Source organism: Oreochromis niloticus, linkage group LG20, assembly GCF_001858045.2.
Source record: "Oreochromis niloticus isolate F11D_XX linkage group LG20, O_niloticus_UMD_NMBU, whole genome shotgun sequence".
In the NCBI taxonomy this organism is placed as follows: domain Eukaryota; kingdom Metazoa; phylum Chordata; class Actinopteri; order Cichliformes; family Cichlidae; genus Oreochromis; species Oreochromis niloticus.
The window spans coordinates 12,033,122-12,053,781 of record NC_031984.2 but is presented as its reverse complement, the minus strand read 5'-3'; the positions used below and the strand labels follow the sequence as shown (position 1 = coordinate 12,053,781).

Sequence of the window (20,660 nt, the reverse complement as noted above, 5' to 3'; positions counted from 1 at the left end):
GTTTTCCTCTGGCGTTGAGGGTGAATGCTTAATCTTCAGTGGAAGCTGTCAGAATATGATGAATGCCAGCACTAGACCGGCTCTCAAAACTTGCATTAATTTTTAACCACAATTACTGGAAGAAAAAAATTTAAATCAGCTATGTAAGATCACTGCAGAGGTGCACACGAGGCCTGGAAACTTGCACAGGTTTTTGTTGAAACTGTGTTTTGGCGCTTTTGAGCACAGCAGGGTGATTTTTTGGGGACTGTTAATGATAGATACAACAGTCTGTTGTATCTATCGCAAAAAATATTTTGCTTTGATCTCCAAGCAGAGATGGCAGTGATGTGGGGTTGCTCTCCTGCCCAACTCTGGTTCGGAATCAGTGATCAACTACTTTGTTTAAAAAAATTAACAAGACACATGAAAAGAACAATTATGAGGTCCCACGCTTCACTTAAAGCACGGTCTTAAACAAAGTGAGCTTGGTTTGTACTAAGCTTTGCTACAAAGAGCGGTTCATATTCTTCCACCATCTACTGATAGTTCAGTGAAAGAGACTGAAGGGAGGGATAAAGATGAGTAAAGACAGAACAGGGAAGGGTGAATTATTAATTACTTGTATTCAATTGTAAAACCCCAGGATGCACAGCGGATGCCTGTAAATATGGATGCTGCATAGAGAGAGAGGGGTTGGGGGGGGATGAAGAATCACAGCATTTCAAAATTTAAGTCTGTCAAATTTTCAGGTGGCTTCTTTTATCCTTGGGAAAATGATGTTTGTGAGACAAAGACCTTGAAGTTCAGACATGTGGATTTAACTGTGTCGAGACTATACAGGAAGAACCCTGGAATCAAATATGTTTCCTGCTGAAAGCTACAGAGGAGGCACAAGGCCGTGCCTAGGGTGCTGTAGTGGTACTGTGTATTGACATGGAAGACATACTTACTATTCTATTGCAGTCAGTGGGGGAGTACAGTGAGTCATCTCATTTCAGGCTTTGTTATGGAAAATGAATCTGACAAACTAGAGCAGGCACATAAAGAACATCTTGGAATGTTTGTTAGTGACTTTCTTGTACTTTTAATTTTTTTAAAAAGTGAATTCCTGTGATCTGCACACTTAGCTAGTGGCCTAAAACCAAACTTTTTGGAAGATATCAAACATGTTGAAGCTTTATATCTCTACCTTAGGCAAACTAAAACAAAACAAAGTAAGATGTTAAAATATGCACAGTAATAACAACAAATAATTATTTGCATTGCTGTTGCTTGGTTTCGCCAAAAAAAAAAGACTTAAATATTTAATTTACTATTATAATCTTAAAATATGAGCAAATGTTTACATTTCAAAATTACCATTTAATAATTAATGGCAAACACCTGCCCTGTGGGCAATTTTTGCCAGGTCATGTTTTAAAACAGAGATTTATGTTGATCATATTATTATTTTACATACATTAATTATATATTATATTTGAATTATATCATCACTATTTATTATATATTTACTATACAGTGATGTGAAAAATTCCTCTTCACCCCTGTGGTCGGTCTATTCTTCAAGCTTGGATCTTCTGCCAGAGGCCTGGGAGCTTGAGGGTCCTGCGCAGTATCTTTGCTGTTCCAAAGACTGCGCTCTTCTGGACAGAGATCTCGGATGTTGTTGCTGGGATCTGCTGGAGCCACTCGCCTAGCTTGGGAGACACTGCACCTGGCGCTCCGATTATCTCTGGGACCACTTCACCCTCCACATTTTCTTGTATTCCTTCTTCTTGATGTTGCTGTCATTCCGAATCTCTTGTCTATCACTACAGCCATCTTCATCTGCTTGTCCACCACTTCCATGTTCGGTTGGTTAGCCATGACCAGTTTGTCCGTCTGTATCTGGAAGTCCTACAGGATCTTAGCACGATCATTTCGGACCAGCCTAGGGGGCGTCTCCCATTTTGACCTCGGGACTTCCAGGCCATATTCAGCACAGATGTTCCTGCATACTATGCCGGGCCACTTGGTTATGGCGTTCCCTGTATGTCCTACCTGGTAGCATCTTGCACCTTGCTGTTATGTGCTGGGGCATCTTTACACAGCTTGCACCTGGGGTCTTGGTTTGGTAGATCACAGCTTCTATGGATCTTGTGCTCAGAGCTTGTTCCTCTTTCTGTGTTCCTGTGCTGCCATGATTAGATTATGATATGTGTGTGTGTGTGTTTCTTTGTCTTCTTAGCATTGCACTAAAAAGTGTGTAGCAAAGTTTGGGGTTTTTTTTTACAAAGAAAAATGTACATATACTTGTAAAGTACTCATCGTGTCAGGTAAAAGCTCTGTTATTTAGTTTCAGTAAAATTTAATCAAAATTGTTATATTAAGATATTTGTTGTCATACATCTTAAGTCATTTTAGTGCTATGTTCAGCAGTCTCACTGCAAAACTGCAAGGCTTAATTTACTCTAAGTGTGGATTTAATGTTCGATTTGTTGCTGGGTAAACCATTTGCTGCGTTTCATTGCCCTTCTCTTTTACCATATTTCATATCTTTGTCCACTCTATTAGCATAAAAAAGGCAAAAATAGCAAAACAAAAAGAAACACACACTGCCTATTAATTAATACTGGTATTCAGCACTTGGAACTTGTGTGATTGATGGACAGCTGGACAGGCCATCATCATCTCATTTGGAGATTAACACATCCAATCTTTGTACCTCACTACTAATTTTTAGCTTACTGTAAGAAGTCCCCCCCCCCCCAAAAAAAGTCAGAGCCACTACTTTTCAGCCCTCAAACAGCCCCAGTAGGAGAACAGGTCAGAGGCTTCTAAAGGCAGCAGGATCACAGCGGACAGGCCCTGTAGCAAAGCTTGGGGCAACTGTCACAAAGCCATGTGTTAGACCAGCTCTAAGAGATATATGTATGCATTATGACTGACTTCAGCTCTCCTTGAATTTAAAAGCAGCTGTAAGGTCAAATTTTAGGTTTTGAGTTCACAGCTAAGGCAAGTCAAGGCAAATCTCCAGTCCTATTTTCATGGAAATTGGGAATCTCTCTACAGTAACTGCAAATAAAATGTAATGCACTGATTTTGAAATAATGTATCTAATTTAAATAGTACAAGAACAAGAGATTAATGTTTAAACTGAGACATATATATGGTGAGTTTGACTGCTGTTATCTAGGGATGCAAAAGCAACAACCCCTTTACACCAAGCCAGGGAATACTGCTTTCAAACAAATCACTTAAGATTTAAAAAAGGAAATTGTCATGGGTATACCAGATTAAGCAATTACAGAATGTTAAACTTTCTCTTAGTCCTTTGTTAGTTTGTTTGTGTCTCTGTTGGGTGATACACAAATACTTTCTTCAAGCTACTGAAATATTCATTTGCCTGTATTTGAGCTTGGCTATACCTAGTTATTGGTTTGCAAGACACCATCTGTTAAATATCACAGAAAACTGCTTGGAACTGGGGAAAAAGTGTCAGGTTTTAATAAATTGCTCTGGCAACCCAATTACCAATGATGCAAAGCTTACAACCTAATACCCTTTGATTCGCTGTTTGTGTTCCTGTATTCTATCCTCAGTCCCGCTCCTCTTGGCAGTATCATAACACGCTCTTTCAGCCACACTCCAGCTGCCCAGCATGCACATTTGACAAGGAGAAGGGTAAAAAAAATCACTTTTATAAAATCTTTAGTCTGGGGATTAAATCCGTGTCATCAGACCAAAGGCTGACGGGATACCCTTTGAAGCTGGATAGATCCCTCTAAGAAGAGATGAATGGCAAAATAGAAGAGATTTCAGTGTTGGCAAATAGCATTAAACAAACTGGGCTTTGCTTCTTCTTCTTCTTCTTTTTTTTTAGTAATAATGCCACTAAAAAGTGAAAATGACAGCGTGAGGAAGAGAGTGTACCTAAGAGGGTATATGGTTTTTAATGATAGGGACCCTTCAGGAGTGCCAACAAGTATGTAGCCTGATGTGCCAAAAGTTCAACATCAAAGTTTGTCCAACACACAATGGAGTTAGTGTGCTGCAACTAATCATGCACATTCTCTAAGAATCACGTCTGCAGAAGCCTGACTAAAGGAAATTATATTAGAAGAAATACGCAGTGATATAAACACAACTTCTTTTTTTTCATTACAGCCGTGTTGCATGGATTGTATTCTTGTTCCAGCACTTACTGACTCTTCGAAGTTGAAGGTGGATGTGTGGGATAGTACGCATACAAAAGGCAGGGCCATGAATGCCAGAGTTTTTCTAGGAAATTTTCTCTCCAGCCCAAAATGAAACGGTCAAGGAGTTAAGGTAGAGTTAGGGTAGAGAAAGCGCTCATGGTAAAATGTAGGTGGGGCTGATATTTTGTGAATGCTTTGTGCTGCTGCGATACACCAAATATCTTTCTGAAACCAATTTTGTCTCTAGCACAAATGGTAACCAAGTTAGTGAAAGCGTGCTTGGGTTGCTGTCTGTAGCTAAGGGAACATTTTTGCAATTTTTTTGAGGTTATTTACTGCTGAGATGTGATAGACAGAGCTGGTATCGCTGACATCTTTGTATTTAAATTATTAACCTTAGCATAAAGACAAGCACAGCTAACCTGGGTCTTTCCAAACATAACAAAAACAGCATAGGAGTCTCTCTAAAGCCCACGTTTTTATAATTTATTGAATGATTATAATAATAATAATGATGATGTAAATGCAAAACTGAAAATTGCTGTTTAACAAGGAGGTATTCAGGCGTTAAAGTGGGTGGGAATTATTCTGAATGGTTTTCTGGCATCCTCAGTTTATAAGCATTTAAATCCGATAGGCAGGTTAATGCATATTACTATGAAGGAGTTCATATTTCATGATGGCATGGCCCACTTACACCTTCAACACATTACTTTGTTTTTGTTTGTTTTTTATAGAAAATAAAAGTAAACAAAAACAAACAAACAAACAAACAGGAAACAGTACATTCAAGGACAAAACTGCATAGGTCACAAAACACAGCAAGCATTTCAGGTGAAACTATAAAACTTAAAAAATCAATTACATCCATAAAAGCCAGTTGTTTGTGAAAAGGAAACGGTAAAACTTTAAACCACAGTACAAAGCCAGAAATTAAAATTCATGACAGTTCAGCCAAGGTTCCTCCACTGAGGACAAATCAAACCAGAGCATCAATACGTTGTTCTGCACACTGGGGAAAATGTGTTATTACGGTTGTGCTACTGTGACCTGCTGACACTTATTCAAATCAGTCAGGGTGTAGTCTATTTGGCCTTGCCAGCATCCCACACACTGTGCAGTGACAGAGTCAGAGAGCTACATAGACTACGAGTGCCAGATATTACACTAAATCCCATTGAGCAAGAAAAATTATTAAAATCTCAGGTCATTTGGCTTAAGTACTGAGAGCACTTCTTAAAGCAAAGAAGTTGCATGAAGTATTAGGTTGCTATCATAAATATGAGGTATTTAAGTCTTAAAATGCAGTCTGCAAATGTTGGCATATATTCAGGGAGTGGAATAAATGTGTTTACTACATTTTAGTGTCTGCCATTGTTTGCTTCACATGGAATATGTTGCAGCACATAAGCCAATGTTCCATCCTGTCACATGCAGCCTGTGCCATTTTTAGAGCCAAACGTAAATGGTGTGGAAACCACACCCATCTGGCACGAAGCATAATTGTGCCAGTTAGGTTTGGAGCTCATCCTACATTTCCTCAAATATATCATATATCAGAAAGTGATGCAAGATCATTTCCACCACAGCAGCGCCAGTGAAAATGGGGTCCAGGTGTTCCACAGTGAAATCATGGCAGGGATGCAGAGCTGTTCCTTGTTGAATGGGTGAAGCGCTGTTTGCTTGCGTCTTTTTAAACCAGGAATTACAAGGACAACCTTGGTTTAAAGAATACGGCACAAATGACGAGGTTCTAACAGCTGAAGCAAAAAAGCAGTAAGCCAACAGCCTCCTGTCCTGATTCCCCCGTTGAACACTGAAACCTCATTTTAACTGTGACTTTCAGCTGATGGATCATACATAACTTTTGGCTGTATAGAGTTTGGAGAGATCTTCAAATGCTTTTGTTTATCCTTTATCTTTTTCAACTATAATGTTGCCTTTGAGTCCCCCTGGAACAGTCAGCTCCCCTCTGCATCCCACGCCTGTATGTAAAGAAATGCACAGGAGAAGTGACTGGTGTTCTCATGATAAAAATTCCACTTTAACCATTCAAGCATGCCTCAACATTGAAACCCTTTTTGACAGGGTGGCAGCAAGCAGAGGGATGCAGTATTCATAGCTTCTGTCTTCGGGAGCGCAGATAAACCCAGGCTATACTTAGAAGCTCAATGTGTGATTTGAAATATGTGATTCCTCACAAATACGTCTTTGCCCTCCTATTGTTGCCACAGAAGGAGGTACATTTGGAGCATTTGCTTTTGGTGACAAAACTCTCTCGTCTGCACACTCTGAAATGTGCTCAGCTCTGTTAGCCAGCTATTACTTGACTATTAGGGTGCTGCTCTTGGGGAGAGATTTATTGGATTCAGACAGCGCTTAACATGGCAGCTGCCAGAGTCTTCCTTCATTTGATTACTATGTAGCAGACACAAGAAATGTTTCATTTTGTCATCAAGACAAAAAGAAATTGGCCGGTTAGCTTCGTTTTTAGCTCTTTCGCTGTCATCTAATTTCCACTTTGGGCAGGAGAAAGAAAGTAAATGTACTAACTACCAAAAAGTCTTAGACTGAGTCCTTACTGTGAACAATACATTTCAAATTTAGCTTTTTTTCTGTCTCTTATTCATCTCGCCCTGAATGAATAGTGCATTGATCTGCAGCAGAAGTGTCACAGCTTTCTTTATCTATAAGTTCAATCACTTGTGCTTATTCTCACTTGGCTAAAGATCTCAGCAAATCACTTTTGAAGTGGGATGCATTATAGCGCAGTGATTTTATAGATTGCTTTGCGAGTTGCTATTTGAGAGTGTCTGCACCCTTGTTTTGAGTAAATCGAGTTAAGCTGCAGTTAAATCTTCATACTGTCCAGTCCTTCTGTCTGTCTCGTTTAGCACATTAAGGACATTCTGATTCAAGCACTTACAAAACACCGCACTTAGCTCCTCAACAGGAAAGCTCAAAGGCTGCTTTTTGTCTGTTGATGTTGTAAACTGCAGTGTGTCATGAAAAATTAGTTCAAGCAAAATGGGACACACACAAAGCCTCAGCTGGCTCTTATACACGCATTTCTTATCTTTCCTTCTCTTGAAGAAAAATCTGTTTTGAATTAGATATAACTGAAACACAAGGACAAAGTCTTATCATTTCTATATGACTACAATCCCGCCAGCATTAATTGCTCATGTGTGTGTTGAGCTTTGAAGAATTTGGTCATGAATAACTCAGATTTTACATACATGCAGCAGGGAGGAGACATGGCTTAAAATGACATGTACGAGAAATTGCATCTTGTAACCCATTTAAGTATAAAGGGTATTTAACTACTGCAGTACTACAACTGACAAACAGTTTAATTCTGGGATTCTCTTTAGGGATCATCTTGATTTTCAGAGACACCAAAGACGTTCTAGCTGAGAGACGGATATTACTCACACAGAGTACATGGCTTTTTTTTTCAGACGGGACCAGAGGTTTTTGTGTGTGTGAGTGTCTACATGCAGTCTGCACTGATGTGTAAATGTATAAATAAATAAATCACATTTGGGATCATTTTCATAACAAAGATGCCATATTGCCAGATCAGTGCAGTAGAAACAGGAAAGAAATAGACCTGCGAATCTTAAACCTCATTATTATCCAACTATGACCTCTTTAAAGAATTGTTGTGTCCCGTTCTGCATTTTTCCTGTTAGATGTTCTCCACAGATCTCCACATCTTCCCTTTTACCCCAGGACAGCAACACAGACTGTTTATTAATGGAATCTGCATATTGCATGGAGAAAGTGTTAATGAGTGAGTGTGAATCGGTCCTAATATCTCCAGCTCTGTTGGAGTGAGCTAATGGACAGTACCCTGGAGAGGGGGAAGGAGGTAGTGGAGCAAAGGGGAATTAGCTTTGAGGTGGGTGTCTGATGTCTGTTATAAAGAGGGAATGAATGCAGATAGCCTACTATATAAAGTTACAATGCATGTAATGAAGCTTTGTGCTTGCTTCCCTCTGCTTTCTAGTTCTTTCAAGCACTTTCTATGGCCCTGCACTCTTGTACCCTTGTTTTTGTCTTCTTCCTTCAATGACTCATCTTCCAGGGAACATTTTACTCTGAATTAATGTGACACTTATTCAAATTATGATGCACCTGTAGAGATTTGTGTAACATTTTCCACAAAGGTTATTCTGTACTCTTACTAGGAAACTACTTATGCTCTATCTGTCCCATCATCTTGCACAGAGGTTTTCAAACTGTGAAGCAGAGTTAGGGGGGTGGGGAGTCAAGCGGGGGATACTGCGTGAGAAGAAAGACAATTAAGGTATTAAAACCCTTAATGCCCAGTGGCCACAATTTGAGTCAGTGTCGGCTCCTTCTCAGAGTCACACGTTTATAAAATCTAAACACATGGAAACGATACACGGATTTTTAGGTTCTGAAAAGAAAAGAACAGAATGACTTTATTTACTGTGTATAGCAGCTTTTAACAAGGGGATCCTGAGTATTTTTGTGCAAGAGTAAAATGGCACAAAGAAGTAAACTCAGCACAAGACAATACAATCAATTTTCTTTTTTTATGAAACTATTTTACAACAATATAAAGTCAACATGGAAGCAAGTCACTTCTAACATGCGCCTCTTATCATAGATTGAGGTGTAAATAAACTAGTTTCATCATGAAAACCATAACTAATGAGATTTTGTTTTTAGAAGACCAGTCTTTACTCTCCTCTGCAATAAGCAGAGGCTGTTTTTCTGCCAGTGCCTTTATTGTCAAAAAACAATAGGTATTAGAGGCTGACGTCAATAATCATTAGGCTCATGTTTATTTTGTACAGCATTTCAGCAGAAACTAATGTAGAAAATGTCAGTGTCATAAAAGAGTGAGGGAGAGAGAGAGCTAAACCTTAGAAATTCTCTCCTCTAATGGACTCCTGTTGAAAAGACGATTAAAAACCTAAAAACAGCTTTCAAATGCTTCGTCGCAAGAAGCTATTGCAAAAATTCCTGCAATTTTTTCTTTTTTTTTGCCCGTGGTTATTTCTTTCTGCTAAAGGAAATGTGTTTTGAAGGAAACATAAGGTGGAACAGATTATGTTTTGTAAAAGAGGAAAGCTTTCGAGTATGTACCTAGGAAGTTGCAAAAATTGTTTTGTACCAAACGTATGAGTCAAATAGTCCAGGCTAATATCCAACATTATTTGAAAATATAATTGCGCTTTGGTACTAGCAGCACTTCGGTAGGGATAGAATAAGATTGTGGTCTAGTTCAATATAGTAGATGTAACCTTAACAATAGTGCCTAAAAAAATGACAGATGTAACTCTAGAGCCGACTTGTAGACACGATTCTCAAAGTCTTTGGGCTTTATATGTCTTCCATCCATCCCAACCAGCTCCTTATAATTTGTGGTTCAAAGAGGAAGGACTTTAATCACTTCTAGTGTAAAAATGTTGCCTCTGAAAATAAGCGAGCAAGTGATAACATTTGTCACCAGCAAAAATGTGAAAACAATCCTTCTCAAGCAGCCGCATTTATATGCACAGTTGAAAAACATTACTGTAAAAAACACAGTCGAGATGATGTAAATAGGTATAAACAAAGGGCTCGAAAAAAACACTTTGAGCAAACCAGCCCACAGACATGCAGAGAGTGTGACGTTCTGCGTTCTGAGGACTTTATCTCTGCTCTCGGCTGTGATCATATTGGTCTTTTGGGCCTAAGTATCTCCTCTGCTGAAGCATAACGGCCAAAACAGCAGTTCCACGTTGGATTAGGATATCACTGTCAGGCAGTGCCCAGTACAGCTTTGACAGACCTATTAGCAGGTTGCATGTTTTTGTGAGGCTTCGCAGTTATGATTGAATGCAAAATTGAGCCTGTGTCTTGCTGCATTTCTTTTGAGCTTCATAGGATGTTCAAAGAAGCTGAACAATAGTAAAACTCGAGATCATTATTTAATAAAAAGGCCATACAACAAAACTCAAGACATGTGACAAGTTCACCAACGGCAGTGGTTTTTCAGCTATTATGAATAGCTGAAATGTTATTCACACAATTTGAAAGCTGCATTTTAACTGTGAATGAGGTTTCGGGGTGGGAAGGTGCGGTTGTGTGTGGCTGTTATAATCCCGGTGATGTCTTTTTCTTGTATAAAGTGCGAAGTGAAACTCATACTAAGGCTAATGCCAGACTTGGTTTAAAAAATTAGACAAACAAAGATCTTTTTATAGCAAGGCATTTGCTGATTTGGCTGTGTTTCCTCAAACAGTCTGGCTCAGTGGGAGTTTGCTTGTCAGTCTGGCTTTGTCGTGGCTGGCAAGTAGCCAACGGCTGATTCAAAATTTTGAATTGCTGTTGACAATCTTTGATCGTTTGGCCATTTGTACTTTTCCAAACTATTTCTGAGACGGTGTATACGAGTCCCTCCGTTTTAGTATTTAATCCTTTTGCAGCTCTTCATTACTTAAATCCTCAAGAGCAACTCAGTTTCTTGACATTTTCTGTATAACAAATGTCAGTAAAATTCATCCAATAAAAACTAAATTAATAAATAAATATGTGACGTCAGCAAATAGTCCTAAATGTCATTTGATGGCAGCCAAAATCTATAATTTTGCAAAGACTTGAAACGACTTGAAAACGAAAAATGATAACCCTTTCAATTACCTTTACTTACCCTCAAGCCAATTTAAAAATAATAAAACTGGAAGTTAGAGTTTTTTTTTTTTAAATTATTGCTTTATTTATAATAATGTGCAATAGTCTTGAGTTACCCCTCATTTCATTATTCTTTGATTCTATGAACCAGACTTTCTTTTAATTATTAAAGTGATCCTGATCTTACTGGCAGCCTGTAATTTATTTCCATTTCTTTAGTTGAAATGGCAAAAACAGTATTTTTGCACCAACAAGATGATTCCTAAAGAGCTATTTGATAAAAGCTTGGCATATTTTGGCATGGTGGGCACTGTCTTCTTAAAAGGTTTGAGGTAACTAGCCAAGGGAAGGAGAAAAGAAAGAAGTTGTAGGCCAAAAAATAACTATCTACAACAGATGAACAGTATCTGACAGTCCAAAATGAAAATCCAGCAATGACCTGCCACATGAGCTGAGAGATGCATCTATCATCAGAAATGGTCTCAAAGGAACGGTGGCTAACAAGAGTCCATTCTTAAGGAAGTGAAACAGGCAGATTAAACTGAAGTAAGCCATATTAAACATTAATTGTACGAAAATTACTGAAAATAATGACATTTTTGCTTCAAATCGTTGTAAGTATGTATAGAGGAGTACAGCAGTGAGTAAAACACAGTGGCGGCTCTGTCATGGTTTGGGGCTGCATTTCATTCGGTGGTGTTGTGCATCCTGTCAGAAGTGATGGAGTGCAGAAAAGTTAGATTTCAGTCAAGCAGTACCAGTGGAAAGTGTCGGACTGGCAACAGCTTCATTTGTCAGGATGAAAATATTCCCGAACACGTTGTCAGTGGAGTAAAAGCATACCTGGATAGAAAACAAATAGTGTAACACTGTCAGTCATGGACTGGCCTCCCCAGAGTCCGAACCTTAACATTGTTGAAACAGCGTGGAATCATCTTGACAGAGATTGAAACAAAAGGCAGCCAACATCCAAAGAAGAGCTTTGAATGTCCTTCAAGAAGCCTGGGGAACTATTCCTGAAGAAATTACAAGTAAGCCTGCCAAAGAGGTTTCAGGCTGTGCTGAAATATAAAGGTGATCATACCAAGTACTAACTTTCAAGCTTGTTAGAATTTAACAAACCGTGTTTTTCCAGGTATGTTTGCACATTTCAATAAAACACTGCACCCATTTCCCATTTTCCTAGCAAAATATAAAGAAATGAGGGGTGGCTTCTGCACAGTACATTGCACATTTCACAAAGCTTCATTGTCTTTTGAATTGGAGACACACTTCAGTAAATATTGTCTACAAATTAGTCCATAGAAATGTGTAATTCCATTTAAGTGAAACCTTTACTGGAGTAAAACCTTAGCCCTGTCAGCTGTCAGTGTGGTAATGCTTACAGCAGCAGGGGACTCTGGTTGAGTGCAGAGGAAACCACAGCTCCTCCTCATAGCAGCGAGGGGAGACAGTCGCTATGTGGATTCTGCATTTTCCCCCCAACTCATACTCTGAGCAGACAGCTGATGTTTATCTGCTCTGCCCATCTGGGCCTTGTGACTAAACATCTGGTAAAGCTGCCACTGTGTATGCGGTGTTCCAGAGTGATGACAGTGAAGGCACTGCTGTCCACCTCTTCTAAAAAGATCTTGAGAGGTAGGCAGGACTTCATCTTCACATGTCAAGGCTTATTCTTAGAACCTGACTCAATTACCAGAGTATTGTCCAGCTCTCAAGGCATTTATCTGGTTGTTTTGTGGAGAGGTGCACTGTAATTATCTTGATTGTGGCTGCTTAGTGTGTAATCAAAATGATAATTGGATGGGCTGATTTGAAATAAGAAGTTCCCAGCCTGGAGCTTTTGTCCCCACTTTACGGGCTGGTACAGCGGTCTCATGGAAAAAAATTACAATATAACAAAGAGAAATACAGTTGTTGAATTTTGGGCCACCAATGCTTAAAATCTTTTAAAAATTGTCACGATCCTGGGTCTCTGACCCAGCGTATTCAGTTTATATTTTGAGTTCTTAAGTTATTCCTTGAAATATGTTGAGTAATAGGATTATCATTTGGTTGCCTTAAGTTTAGTCTAGTTATGTTTCACTCTTCTATGTTAGTCTGTCATGTTTCTTGTCTTCTTGTTCATGTTGTCAAGCTTGTGCTATCATGTCTACGTTGTTCCATGCTGTTTCCTGTTTTATTTTGAAAGTCTGTGTCCAACATGGTCAGCTTGTTCTTTCACAGTGTGCCGAAGCAGACTGTATGAATTGTGAATAGTAGACCCAAATGCAGACACAAAAGAATGTGGAACAAAACTTGATATTAACAAAATTTTAATATGGCTGATAAAAAAAAAGGTGATAAAAAAGGTGCAAACAAAAGGCGGGACAAACTGATGCAAAACTAAACATTAACCTAAACTGGGAGAACTAAAAAGTTGAAAGTGGAAACACATGAGGAAACAGCTGAGGCTAATCTGACTTAACAACACAAAGGAAGGAAAGCCAACTACACTGACATAGGACACAGACTTTCAAAATAAAACAGGAAACGATGTAGATATGATAACACAAGCTTGACAACATGAACAAGAAGACAAGAAACATGACAGACTAACATAGAAGAGTGAAACATAACTAGACTAAACTTAAGGCAACCAAATGATAAACCTATTACTCAACATATTTCAAGGAATAACTTAAGAACTCAAAATATAAACTGAATACGCTGGGTCAGAGACCCAGGATCGTGACAAAAATAATAGCACATGTGTTTCAGTGAATCATTATGGACTATGACATGGGGGACTTTTTTCTTGTACATGGTGCTTTTGTTTAAAATGTATGTTAATAGTGGTGAAAAAGCAGGCATTACTCCATAATCATTATCCTGACCCCCATTTTAAACTGTTTGTCAGGTTACTTTTCCACCTATTTGTCTATTTTCAACTCTTTTCATATTTAAGCCCATGTAGCTACCTTTCCCTCTGCCTTCTCTTCGAGGCTTTCCCCCAGAATGGGATGTTTTGCAGTGACTGGTAGGCTTTCATCCATTATGAATGCTATGTTTTAGAAGGATGATCTGTGCAGAATGATATAAATATCTCCTTTTGGTTCCCAGCAGGATGGGAGAGGCAGAACAAGATAGGCCACTGTGCAGTGTTAGCGCTGTATCTTTATAATTTGATAGTCTAAAGTTGAAGAAAGCAACACAAACGTGATGAGCACAAACAAGTCTGTCTATAATTCACGATACACGGCAAATCTCTTGACCCCTCCACTTCTAAGACAGCTAGCCAATTTTTTTCGCAAAATTAGAGAAAAATGTTAAAATAAAAAACAGCTATTACTACACTATGCTTCCATTTGCATTAAAATGACTTCAGATATCACCAATCGGAAGTGATGGTCTGACAGCTGGTGCATTGTAGCGCAACTTTGTGATCCTAAGAGAATTTTTGCCCTTTGTGTCCTCTGTTACAGGCTGAAACACAGCAGGGGGCTGTATGTTAGCATACAAAACCAGCATGAAGGAAAGTCTGACAGATATGTGTGTGTGTGTGTGTGATGGTCAATTGAGAGAGAGGGACAACTGCAGGCTTCTCCCACTGTGTCCAGATCCATTGCTCTATTAGTCTGGCGCTGTGGAGGAAGCCAGTTGTCTTTGAAAGAATATACAAGGACACACACAGACACAAACATACACACATATATAAATAGAGTACAGCTGATACAAAGGATTGGAAAGGCTATGAGGGATAAGATGTGCAAAGAGTGAATAAGTTCACAAGTCAAAGAATGTGGTTTTTGATTTTCAGAATCATGTGCTCTTAATTTGCTAGCGTGTTTCATAACCTTTGGTATAACGCTCTGGAGACGATCTACATGAAGAGAGCAGTGTGCCGTTATGAAGCCTATGGAACACTGCCAACCAGGAGCAAATCAGTTATGCTCAAGGCACATAGAAATAATTCATTGCAGTACTCTGAAAGCAGTTGAGGCATGGGTGCAACACAGAATAGATTTCCTGTGTATAGTGCTGGGTTCTGGTATTATTTCTGCTTGAATCTAAGAATCTACAAACTAGACTAGAGCTTTGGCTGTCCAAAGCAAGCATTATGTGCCCCTTTGAATATGATGTCAATTAAAAAAGCGTGCGTGACATTGCAGCTTCTCTAACACACACTAACTATAAAGCGTGCCTTTTCTAGGAGATTCTACAAAGAGAAAACCTTAACATTGACTGACACTAATAAAAGGCCAAACCCTGCATAAAGCCATCTTTATTGAAATTGGATGACTGAGATTCCATTCCATCTTTCATTTCCTTTTATTTCCAAAAGTGGCTTTTCCTGCTCTTTTCTTCAGGGCCTCTGACACCTCTTCTCTCTCTTTGCAGGCACCCACTGTGGAGCCCACTGGCTGGCCTTGTAACTTTCTGCCTGTTTGACACACCAAGAGGAAAGCTAAATGCACCTGAGTGATTCTGGAGAACCAGAGAAGAGAGGCAAGCTTCCCACCTTTGTTCTTGCCTTATGAGAGCTGCTCTCTGTGGACTCCACCTCAGAACACTCTGTACTGTTTAGTTACTGCATGTATCCACAACTCTCAGGTGCAGGAAAAGTGAGTGAAACACAAAGAAGAAAGAAGAAAGGGTAAGAGATAAAGAGAGCACAGCTGCATAATTAGTATTAGCGAATTTGTTGCAGAGCTAGAAACCATGAGAAGAGACTTCTGAAGACAACTGTGCTCTGAAAAATATTGCGGCTAAACCTTCAGGACATTTGTATGTGTGTGTGGGTATATGTGTGCACACCTCTTTCATTTTCAAAGGACTTGAATTTGTATTTGGATGCGGATTTAGCCTTTCATTATGACTCTGCAAAGAGGCTTTGAGAGAGCATGGATTGGCTGCCACAAAGGCGTCTGCTGCTGGGTGTTGCTGCTGGCTTGTTATGTCTTGATCTCCTTGGCTGCCAAACCGAAAATGCCGGGCCATACACACCTAAACTCAATACGCATTGATGGGGACATATCTCTAGGCGGGCTGTTTCCGGTGCACGCGAGGGGAAATGACGGCAAAGCTTGTGGAGAGCTGAAGAAGGAGAAAGGAATCCATAGGCTGGAGGCCATGTTATTTGCCCTGGATCGTATCAATAATGACAATGAGCTGCTGCCTAATATCACTCTGGGGGCACGCATCCTAGACACCTGCTCACGGGACACCCACGCTCTGGAACAGTCGCTGACATTTGTTCAGGCACTGATTGAGAAAGACTCAACTGATGTCAAATGTCTCAGCGGAGGGCCGCCCATCATCACTAAGCCCGAGAGAGTGGTGGGAGTAATTGGTGCATCTGCCAGCTCCGTGTCAATCATGGTAGCCAACATTTTGCGTCTCTTCAAGGTCAGTTTGCTCTTCAATATATACTTCCTATTTTCCTTTTTCTAATCATGTTTGGAAAGTGCTTTTTACAGGGAATACCTCAAAACATATCCTGTGCAGCATACTTAAATTCACTAGACTTTCAATGAAAAACAGTATAACCAATATTACACCCCATCAGCATCGCCACACTGTAAATATAGTATAAAAAAGTAAACACAACCTCTCCTAGGCCATGTTCATCCTGCTTTCCTATCTGTCTATTCTTCACAAGTCTAAATGACATCAGTATCAAACATTTTCCTACTGTCCAGAAAACTAGGCGCTAATCATTATACCATAATTCTGCTCACTAATGACATTAATTTGCCAATGGTCGTCAGTCAGCCCTCTTCTAATTAATTCAGGGAAGCCATGCATGGCACCGTGAGCTCCCTGCATTACTATTGGATATAGAGTATAAAATGAGACTCGCATTGTTTTGGGTTAACAGATGTGAAATGAGAACAAAACATAAACAACATTTGACAAGGTTTATATAATACCTGCTTAATGCTGTCAAACCAAACTACAGGCGACATCCAAACTAATGAGCATGAGGATTGTGTTGCAACAGATTGTCTTTGTTTTAGACTTGGTAGCAGTGATAAAACAGTGGTTATGCATTGAAACCCTTGGTCTCTGAAGACAAGTGAGGATCTCTTATTAGTTATTCATGAATTCACTGACTAACAATTTGCAAGTCAATCTGTATGAATGTAACTGTCTGAGGACTGAACATATACTATATGAGGGGCTTACTTTCCCTCTTCCTTATCCTTTAAGCTTTTAGAGGCTATTGAGGAGCAGAGGAGATAGTTAGAGCTTCCACTGTTGTTCAAATTATAGGTAATACTTTAGGTAGCCTTTGTGATATTTACACAGACTTTGTCTGTTAAAAGAAGATCAGGTCAGTAACACCTGCTGTGACACTGATTTAACTTCTTTTAAATTCTACCAGCCAGCCGCTACGGTCAACGAACTTCTCAACAGAAAGAGTAGAAAGGTAAATAGTACAATATTCCATCCTAAAGAAGCCTGATTGGTGTCACAGAGTGAGACTCCAAATTCTCCAAAGTACTGGAGTGACTCCTTCTTCTTCTTCTTTTTCTGGTGCCATGCTAAAATCTGTCACAAAACCTTGTAATTATTGTACCCACTGAGCAAAAGGAAGTTGGTGACATAGCTCACACAGGAACTGTGTTACTGCACAGCAAGGCAGAAGAAAGCAGTCAACACAGCTTGGTGAGTACACTGCCCCAACAGCCTCCGACATGTGTCAACATCAGTTCAGCCTGTACAGGACTCCATTTTGTACGCACTGAGCTGATATGAGATGTTACCAAAGCACTCATCATCATCCTTTCTGCTCAAGCCAAAACACGACAACTGTGAGGCATTTCTTAGCAGAGAGCACAAACACTGAAAAGCAAGAGCTGAAATACACCAACACATGCACCTTTAAACTTCATGCAGAGGGCAAGATGGCAAGCACAAAGACACCAGACAGAGTTCTCAAGACGTAGCTAAGACGTGTATCCAGGGAGGCCAAAAAGCCTCCAATGACTGCTGCACCTCATGCTGCTCTACAGCTCTCCAACAGCAAATTTCCCACCAAACAAGGCTGCCAGGACTCCTTGTGGAGGGCGCACGAACTGCCAGAGGAGGGCCTGTCCACTCACAGGCTTGTGAGACATCTTCACACAGCTAATTGGCAAGCTTGTGTTTGGACAGGAGTTTGCCAGTGAGATGTTGTGTGTTCCAAATTGCATGCCAAATCCTGTTGTGGGAATAAATTATTTTGCCTTTTCCTTTTTTCCTCCTCTAAAGGGCATAGAGCTGCACCATCCAAAACTCAGTGTTCTTGGGCAAAGGATGAGTTTCCTGTGAGTGTAGTGCAACTCACAGTTTTGATAGGCCTTAGATGGGCCGGGGTGGACAAATTATTTACCCTAGAGGCTCAAGCCAGAATAAGCAGCAATCCTTTTTGACGGACAATGGCCTTAAAGGTATCTGCCCAGTGGGCTTGAACAGCCTCCTTGACAGGGCCTTGAGAATGACTTGGCAAATCCCTCTAAGGGGCAGAGGAGAACACTACAGGATGCTGCTACTGCACTTCAAGTAGCAAACACTATACAATATTTCAAGAGATGGCTGCTAAAAACAACCTTTTTACAGAAAAATCATTGCAAAAGATAATAAGACATACACTTTGATATTTGAAAAAGACAAACACGTCTATAACAAAGGCAGCTGGAAACAGAGCAGTGGACATATTACAGAGTTTGTATATTGTATTGTAGTGTATTTTCCTACACAAGGAAGTTATCTTTAAATGGTCACACAAGCACTGAATGGCCAAATCCACTTTTAGGTGCATTCCTAGAATTGCACCATGTCCTTGACATGTAATGTGAGGTATTGGGAGCAGCTATTAGCTGAGCATGTTATGTATATCACAGTACTGACGCTGAATTACCATGACCTACTCTAGTGCAGCTCTCTATTATGGCAGTAGAACCAAATGGGAAGAGAGAAAGCTTTTAGGTAATGGAAAGCATGTGAATGCGTCAGCCTTCAATAGTCATCGACTAACGGGCAAAAAAACAAGGAGGTGTTCTATCACTGCATTTCCTGGTTTATTTAAAAAAAAAACATGGGAAGTAAACAGGCTGATCATAGTGCTGTGACTTCATAGAAAAGGAAACAGAGTGCAGATAAGTAATGAATTGTCAAACCTCAATTTGTTTGTAATCTTTTTACACGTTGGATCATCTCTGACAATTATTATTATTATTTTTTTTTTCCATTCACCTTAAATGTGGCAGATAGTTAAGCAGACTGAAAGACTGTCTGGAAAATAGGCACTGATCAGTGTGACTGAATTAGAAATATTGTATATATATGTATATAACAGACACAACAGGTAAATATGGTTTTCCCCTTGGGTTGTGTTTCTGTCTTTGATGATGCTTATCCTCCCACCAAATGCTTTACAGCAACTGCAAACAAAAAAAGAAAAGTTAGTTTCAATAATAATGGCAATGCTTCTTAAAGTTTTTTGTTAAATATATTCCTGCATTTAAAATAAATATTGTAGAGAACTGGGAAGACTTAAAAGCCTTTAATCAACTTATCTTCTATTTTGTACTTGACAGGCGGAACAATTTCTCATGAATCACACAGATAGAGAAACAGGAAGCCATGGAAATGTGATTTGTAGGGGGCCCAGAAGTGGCCCCAGGTGAAAAAAAAAATAACACAGGGTTTAATATTTTGAATAATATTAACACTACACCAGATCACAAAATGGTTTTGCATATATACTCATGTGTCTCTCCTTTTCTCTCTCTCTCGCTCTCTCTCCTGATACATATACATTTATATATATATATATATATATATATATATATATATATATATATATATATATATATATATATATATATATATATGTCCTCTGGTAGAGGACCCGAGCTTGAAGGATAAACCGCCCGTAGGGGCGTGCTGGGTGTTTTTTTTTATGTATATATCATACCTTGCTGTGCTCTTTAGGATTCAATGTTTGTGTTTAATAACTTAAATGATTTTAGCAGAATGTTCCTATTTTGCTTAGGTTTTCTCCATCATATCCACCATCCTCTGTAATACTCCCCTGCAGTAAATTGCTTGATTTCTCTGTTAGCTGATGTTTAGCTAAATAAAGCAAGTTATAGTATAATAAAACAGTTGATCTGAATTTTAGCGTATTTGTCTGCGTAAATAATACAGGTGCATAGTATTTAAAGGGTGACACTGCTCCAAGGTACTACTACTGTGGTTAAAAAAAGAAAAGAAAAAAGACCCCATAATGTTTAGAGCCCCTACCATGGTTAAAGGCAAAGTACAGCAATTTAAGAAGCATTGGTTTTCATGTTCTTATGGTGCCAGTGGAAAAGAAAACCCCTAAAAAATAATCTCATTGCCTGAAAGTTGTTCAAAGGCATTGTGTGGGAGATGCAGGCAATAATTAATTTAGGCAAATGTGGACAATTTAGTTTGTGGGATTGTAGGTATAGTTAAAAAATAAAAACAGGTGCAGAAACAGATGGCTTTCCATATACAGTAATAGAGAGAATGTAAGCATGTCATAGGCTGGTGATTCTATTAAAAACCTGCAACTATAAACTTTCATCGTGGCTCTTTCGAACAAATACTATTTGTGTTTTCAACTGTTGAAAATCAGGGTGTAAAAGTTATTGAGGTCCATCAGAAGCCACTCTCTTTCTTCCTTTAAGGATATCGACCACTGGTAAGTAAAGCTAACGTATTACTTTCACACAGCACTGCTCGTCACATTCAGACCGTTTTCTCCATCATTAACGTCACATAAAAACATAAGTGGGGCTCCTTTGAGCGGTAAGGAAGGTTCCACATCACCATTTCTGCTGACTTCAAACACTG

The 20,660-nt window shown here is 39.3% G+C and overlaps 1 protein-coding gene across 2 annotated transcripts in view; it reads left to right on the top strand.

Annotated features, from left to right (window-relative positions):
- Positions 1-20,660, top strand: part of LOC100701884 (metabotropic glutamate receptor 4) — a 190,031-nt gene that overhangs the window by 46,007 nt on the left and 123,364 nt on the right. For both annotated transcript variants that reach the window (XM_013274286.3, XM_019350139.2), the window contains exon 3: positions 15,192-16,199. In XM_013274286.3, the coding sequence (XP_013129740.1) occupies positions 15,666-16,199 (534 nt within the window). In that variant the 5' untranslated portion in view covers positions 15,192-15,665. The remainder of the gene's footprint in view (positions 1-15,191; positions 16,200-20,660) is intronic.